Source organism: Schistosoma mansoni (assembly GCF_000237925.1).
Source record: "Schistosoma mansoni, WGS project CABG00000000 data, chromosome W unplaced supercontig 0272, strain Puerto Rico, whole genome shotgun sequence".
Taxonomy (NCBI): Eukaryota; Metazoa; Platyhelminthes; class Trematoda; order Strigeidida; family Schistosomatidae; genus Schistosoma; species Schistosoma mansoni.
Genome location: NW_017386024.1, coordinates 96,319 through 103,988, shown reverse-complemented (window position 1 = coordinate 103,988; position 7,670 = coordinate 96,319). Strand labels below are relative to the sequence as shown.

Sequence of the window (7,670 nt, the reverse complement as noted above, 5' to 3'; positions counted from 1 at the left end):
CTCTACGATCAAATTCTGGAAGTAGGGATTTCGTAGTTATAACAGTGTCTATCACCACTGGTGACAAATCCTCCAGATTATGGGTTTCTATTGAGTCTGACATGAGGTATGTGACAAATATAGCAATAAAGTTAGCACGAAAAATGGTTACTATAACACGAATAACTTAAGATAATACGGAATAAACTAGTTATATACTCAACTTAGTTTACGGATAATCCGATCTACTTTTACGATTAAGTAAAAAAAAAAATTAATATCAGAAATGAGGTTAAATTGTGTTCAAAAAGGACTCACCACTTTCGTGCCTATAGGTAACCCTCGTGCTATTGATAGAAGAAACCAGAGAAGTAGTGAATAGGTCTGTAGCACGTTGTATTTCGACGTTCACTTGGGAGCAGGAGCGACCTGAAACAGCAACACAACAGTCAGGACAGACAAGTGCGTCTGAAGTGAGAACACGGTGTGATGGTGCAGCAGATATATTTTGAAATTGAAATACGCGGTTTTTAATACAAAAGGGGAAAGTTATTACAAAATAGTTTTACTCGTTATTCTGCAGGTTCAGACGACGTAGGGCTTGTTCTTCTTCTTCCAGTGCATTCACTCTTTGTTGTCCTGCAATGAGAAATACAAACACACATTATTAATGTTGCATGTAATGATTTTTATTACTGTTACACTACCCCCTCTCTCCATGAGGCACTGTCCTCAGTGCCTGGTTGCGGGCATGGATATGCTATTCCCCCTTCTGGTGGCACCTCGTAATGGCTGGTAGCCGTCGGGGGATTGACAAACGGGGCATCTAAGTGCACCGTTGTTTTATCCGGCTTCAGTTGGTTGTAGTGTGCCGTTAGAACGTCGTCTTGAGGTCGCTGGAGGTTGCGTAGGACGAATGTTGTAGGGGACCGAATAAATACGATTTCGTAAGGCCCTTTCCAAGGTTGGTGAAACTTGCCGCATGTTCCTGGTGGGGCCATAGGGCGATGTAGCCACACACGATCTCCAGGTTTATATACGGGCCCGTTCGCATGTCGATCGTACACATTCTTTTGGTGTTTGCTGGCATTTTGTAGATTAGCTTTAACTAGACGGTATGCGTCGGCTAGGCGGCTACGAAGGTTACGGACGTATGGTACATAGTCTTGAGCTTCGAAAGGCAACAACGGCATTTGGATCTCTACAGGCAGGCGTAATTCATGTCCAAAGAGTAAAATCGCAGGTGAAAATCCCGTGGAACCGTGAACTGATGCGCGGTAAGCTAACAAGCATTGGGGTATTGCATCATCCCAGCATTCCGTCGACAAATTATTGATAAACGACTGTAGGAGGGTTTTAATGGTTCGGTTTGTTCTTTCTACTAAACCGTTACCTTCAGGGTGGTATGCAGTGGTATGTGTTTTGCGGATACCCAATAATCGGCATACCTGAGCGACGAGATGGCTTTCAAAAGCTGTACCTTGATCGGAATGGAGTGAGAATGGAGCGCCATAACGGGAGACCCAATGATCAATGAAAGCTCGAGCGACAGTGAGGGCATCTTGTTGAGGTATAGGGACGGCTTCACACCATTTGCTAAAATAGTCCACCATCACCAGTATATAACGGTTTCCGTTCTTTGATGTCGTAAGGGGCCCCATGATATCGATACCGACTCGTTGATGTGGACCTTCTGTCGTCATTGGGACTAACGGTGCACGGGGTCTTTGCTGAGGTGACTTGATGGCATGGCACGTGCTACAATTTTTGCAGAATTCAGTCACGTCTTCATGGATGGATGGCCACCAAAACCTCTGGCAGATCGCATGTTCAGTTTTTCGTTTCCCCGAGTGCCCGAGTTCTCGATGCACCTGCTCCATAATATTCTGAACTTGCACACGTGGTACTATCAACAGTGGTTGTTTTGACTCGCTGACTATAAATAGTGTGTTCCCATACAATCTCAGGCTACTCCACTTGGTACAAAGACGGCGCGTCGCTGGGGAATGATCCTTTAACTCTGCCGTAGAAGGTTTATCGTTTCCGTGTAGTTGTCGTAGGTAAATGAACTGCAGGTCAGGGTCTGATGCTTGAAGAGACGGCCAGTCGATCTCTGGGGCTGTGCTAAGGACAGCACTAATGGTACTAGGAGCATAGGGTATACGGGACAGAGAGTCGGCGTTTGTGTGACGGCTGCCTGGTCGGTATTCGCAAGTAAAATCAAACTCCTGTAGTCGCTCTTGCCAGCGTGCCACTTGGCCTTCTGGTTCGCGGAAGGAGCGGAGCCATTGTAATGCACGGTGGTCTGTGTGTACACGGAAAGGTTTACCTAGTAAATAATGGCGGAAATGTTGTAAGAATTTTACTAATGCTAACATCTCTCGACGCGTTGTCGAATATCTTGTTTCGCTCTTATCCAGTCGACGGCTAGCGTACGCAATGACTCTTTCTTGCCCATCTGGGGCCACTTGTGATAGAACTGCTCCAATAGCGGAGGAACTGGCATCCGTATCAAGTATAAATTCTCCCCCGCTTGCTGAGGTATCCGGAACGGCTAATATAGGTGGAGAGCTTAGTCGTGTCTTCAAAGCATCGAACGCCTGTTGACACTCTGTAGTCCATAAAAATTTTCGTCCTTTGTGCGTCAAACGGTGTAAGGGTGCTGCTAATGATGCAAAGTCACGGACAAAGCGTCTGTAGTAAGAAGCTAGGCCAAGAAAGCTACGAACGTCTTCAGGTGATTTGGGCTGTGGCCAATTAACAATGACACGTGTCTTTTCTTTATCGGTGCCTACTCCATCTGCAGTGATACGATGTCCTAAGAAAACTACTTCTTTCTGCAGCAGACGACATTTGGACGGTTTTACTTTTAGGTTGTGTTGTTGAAGGCGATGGAGAACTGCTTTCAGATTAGCATTATGTTGCTCGGGTGTGCTACCATACACAATAATGTCATCGAGATAAATCAAACATTTATGAGGTACTATATCTTGTAAAACTGTTTGCATTAATCTTTGGAAGGTAGCTGGGGCATTCGTTAGACCGAAAGGCATTACTTGGAATTCGTATAAACCATTTGGCACTACAAATGCGGTTTTCTTTCTATCTTGTGGTCTGACTTCCACTTGCCAGTACCCTGATGCTAGGTCTAACGTTGAAAACCAACATGCGCCACTCAAAGCGTCTAATATAGCATCGATTCTCGGAAGAGGAAAAGAGTCACGCTTAGTTATAGCGTTAAGGCGTCGATAGTCTATGCAGAGACGCAGAGAGGAATCTTTCTTTTTAACCAGGACGATAGGTGATGCCCAGGGGGATGATGACGGTACTATAATATTCTTGTCAAGCATATCCTTTATCATCGTATCCAGTTGTGGTTGATAGTGTACTGGCACTCTACGAGGCGGTTGCCTAAGTGGTCTGTGGTCCCCCGTGCAAATGGTGTGTTGCACCGTACTCGTGCGATTGCCGGAAATACTCTCTTCGAATACCGAACTAAACTGTTGAAGCACGGCAATCGTTGCATGTCGATCTTTCTCTTTTAGTGTTCGGTTGTCGTTTACTTGCCGCACCAGGTCTGAGATTCCCACATATGACACAGCTTTAAATGGCGTGTTAGTATGGTGCAAGCGTATTTTAGTCTCTCCAAATTTAGCTTCCAAGCTGTCCATAAATATACAAGCTTTATGTTCTAACATGAAGTCGACTCCGAGTATCATATCCCAAGTCAAAGTCGGGCAAACTAAAAACCCCTGACGGAACGGATGTCTATCTATCATTAGGTCCAACCATACCTTAGAGTTCACTTTCAATGGGTCTCCGCTAGCTGTGAGTAATGTGGATGGGTATCGCGTCTGTTGGACTTTACGATTAAGCCTTCCTAAAAACTCGCTCTTAATTAGGGATACTGACGCTCCGGTGTCTAATAAAACTTCGATATCGATCCCCTGTACTCTAGCCTTAATCGTGATGGGACGCACATGGTTAGCATAAGAAGATAAATGGAAAATGTACGGCTTACTTGTGTTACCAAAACGATTATGACCACATTTCTTTGCGTTTTTGCCAAACCTTCGACAGTACGGGCATTCGGATTGACGACCATGATAACTATTCGTTGGTCTCCACTTCTTCTCAGTGGGATTGAACTGTCTTCGACTGCTGTTCCAGTGGGAAGACCGGGTAACGTTAGATATGCGTTGAGGGTTCAGTGGGCGACTCGCTTTTGTGGGCTGCATTACTGCCATCGCAGTTGGCTGGTGCATGTCAAGTGGGCTTTTTAGCTGCTCGGCTGCCATGAACCGGAATGTAACTCTTTTTAAGGAATTTATATCTGTTGGAGGGTTTAGTAGGAAGTGTTCCTTTAAGGAACTGGATAGTAACCCTTCCACGAACCGAGACTTGATCAATTCATCTCTTCCAGTGGCATCAAGACAAGGAAACTCTTGCACAGCCATCTGTTGCAAAGAATTAAAATAATCCATTGGATTCTCGCCGGGTGTTTGATGTCGTGACAAAAATCGGATGGCTGCTTGTTGGGGATCCACCGGCGTCGAAAAACAATCATCGAGAATCTTCCAGTTCTGAGCGAGAGTATTGTCCGCCGCAAACCCGTTAACTATAGCTCTTTTGGTAGCTTCGTCACTGAGGTAGGACACCAGATAATCGAATTGTTCCGAAGCTGGAACTTTACGAAGATATGCTACAACTTTGAACTTCCACACTGTATAGTCTGACGAGTTTTCCAGGAGTGGCGGTTGACGGGGAGCTGAGCCAGTAGTTGGCTTGACTGGAATCACCGGCGGTTCGTTCAGGTTTTCATCGCGTTTTTTAGTGAACACCTCCATCACCACTTGTAGCACGTTGTGTTTCGACGTTCACTTGGGAGCAGGAGCGACCTGAAACAGCAACACAACAGTCAGGACAGACAAGTGCGTCTGAAGTGAGAACACGGTGTGATGGTGCAGCAGATATATTTGAAATTGAAATACGCGGTTTTTAATACAAAAGGGGAAAGTTATTACAAAATAGTTTTACTCGTTATTCTGCAGGTTCAGACGACGTAGGGCTTGTTCTTCTTCTTCCAGTGCATTCACTCTTTGTTGTCCGTTACACGTGAAACCGTAAGTACTACTATGTTTTATGGATCGTAGAAAACTCACCTTTCAGAATAGTTAGTTTTATCAAGATGAACTAAGTTTTTATCACACAAGCAACCAGACATGGGTATGTTTAGAGGAAAATGCATGCAGCTAGACAACTTGGACTTTGCAGGGAGAGACTATAATATATGGACGAACCCATCATGTATAATAAAATAGGTTTTGAATTTCGGCTCGTAATTCACTCACCCATTTGGATAAATAGGGTTTCGGCAATATAGCTGATGTCAGTTTGTGGTGAAAACCCTAAGTATAATTCCTAACCTTAACCATGAAATGTAAATCATAATTCGAACTCCTCACACATTCTTATAACACTCATGTAATCCTAGTTATGTGGACACTCTCAAGGCCAATCTAGCGTCGCTCAGAGGTCGTCCAAAAATTAAAGCTTTACCGCCTGCAGATTCAGATTTGTGTAGTAAGGACAGAAGGTCTACGGTCTGGTCTAGTCGTCTCTTGGATAAGCCATTGGAGGGTGAGGACACCATTGCTTCGGGTAACAGGTCCAAAGGATTAAAGACTCGGTGTGGAGACCTATATGCCACGGGTATTTTATTCTTTCTGTATTGTAGATATGTCCCTATCTAGTGGTCAATAGAATAGAACTTGTCACTATTCATCAACTTCATTGACTATGAGAAGGCGTTTGACAGCGTGGATCGAAGAACCTTATGGAACCTCTCTCGACACTGTGGTGTAGCTGAGAAGATTGTCAACATCATCCGGAATTTATATGACGGACTACACTTCAAAGTTGTGGATGGAGGAAAGCTGGAAGATGCGTTCCAAATGATGACCTGAGTTATACAAGGCTGCTCACTCTCCCCATTCCTCTTTCTTTCGGTCGTTGACTGGATTATGAAGACCTCTGCGTCTGAGGGGAAGCACGGAATTCAGTGGACCTGAAATACTACAATACAGAGAACATTTACCCAAACACACTTGATGGGGAGGCTCTGGAAGATGTGGAAGGTTTCACTCGTCCGTGCATCATTATCGATTAACAAGAGGGATCTGATGCAGACATAAAGGCAAGAATTGAAAAAGCAAGGGTAGCATTCCTACATTTGAAGGACATATAATACTCAAAACAACTGTCAAACAACATCAAAGTCAGAATTCCCGATACTAGCGTCTATACGTTTCTATTATACGGAGTTGAGAGTTGGAGAACTACTTCAACCACCATCAAAAGTGTACACATTGTCATAGGCAATTCTCTATGCCAGATACTCAATGTTCTTTGTCCGTATACCGTCAGCAATAGCCTATTGTGGAAGATAAACCAGCCTCCAACTCAGTCATCTGCAACGTAGGGCCAGGCACATATACGCATTGGCCCAAGTTGTCACACCTCATTAGCACAACAAAATGAACACCGAATTCCATCTGATGAAATCACGAAAGGACACTTGAGGTGGATGGAACATTCATTGAGGAAACTATCAAACTGCATCACGTGGCAAGTGTCAACTTGGAATCCTGAAGGGTGACGGAAAAAAGGAAGGCTAAAGAACACACTGCATCAAGAATCGGAGGCAGACATGAAAAGGATAAATAACTGGAACCACCTGGAAAGGATTACTCAGGACAGAGTTGGATGGAGAATGCTGATGGGCGGCCTATGTTCCTCCACGAGTGGTAACAGGTATAAGTAAGGTTACTTATGGAGTAGGTGTATATTCATCTGTCAACCGAAGGACGAGTTGACTGTTCAGTAGTTTTCATTGTTCTACTTCAGGAGTGCGAAGCACGGGCATTAAGAGTACAGGATATTCATAGACTATCTGTATGTGATTATAGGTTGACTACCTCGTTGGGATCTGCGTGTTTATCGTTACTATTGGTTAAGGACTGAATAATGTGGCAATTTCACAAGTCAATCCACCATTTGACTTCTGGTTTCCAAGTTTCTAAATTCCTCAAAATACCTCCATATTATCGATCTACGTCTTCTTGGCTCGTATCTTTGATGCATAATGTTTCCTATTGTCATTATACTTTTACTACCTCCACTATTCTAGAATTCGTCCTAATATTTTTATCTTGCCGTGCTAACGAGGAGTGGCAACTTCAATCTACGTACACGTACATGTTCCAGCTTGCACATTGCGTGTGTCTATACAGTGTTGGAAAACATGCGTCGTAATTTGCTTTTGGGTTTGTAACACACCCACAGTTTATTTCATTTGTATGATTTAACTCGTCTAATGATTGCAAAACTTTTCCAGAGATCTATATTCTCCCAAAATCACCCATGCTATTAACAGTGCTTACTCTAGTACTTTTACATCCTAACTACGGTTTTCTTTCAGGTTCGGACTTATCAAGCTATGTTTGAAGTATATATATGGAATTTTTAAAATAGGTATAGTACCTAGTGCTAGCTAGTTCGATCTTAAGGGCTTTACCGGCAGTGCTGATAAAAACCCGTAACTTCATATGTTCTGTAATCAATTAAGTTTCATTTTAATTATTTTGATACGCAACAGAGTATATTCACTTTAAAAATGTACCTCTCACCGT

The 7,670-nt window shown here is 43.6% G+C and overlaps 1 protein-coding gene across 1 annotated transcript; it reads right to left on the bottom strand.

The window, feature by feature from the left end:
* Positions 1–677: 677 nt before the first annotated feature.
* On the bottom strand, positions 678–4,826 carry Smp_178530 (hypothetical protein; the record flags this gene model as incomplete). Its single annotated transcript, XM_018790947.1, has 1 exon — positions 678–4,826. One exon carries the CDS (start codon positions 4,824–4,826, stop codon positions 678–680), a length of 4,149 nt encoding a protein of 1,382 aa, XP_018645833.1.
* Between the last annotated feature and the right edge of the window lie 2,844 nt (positions 4,827–7,670).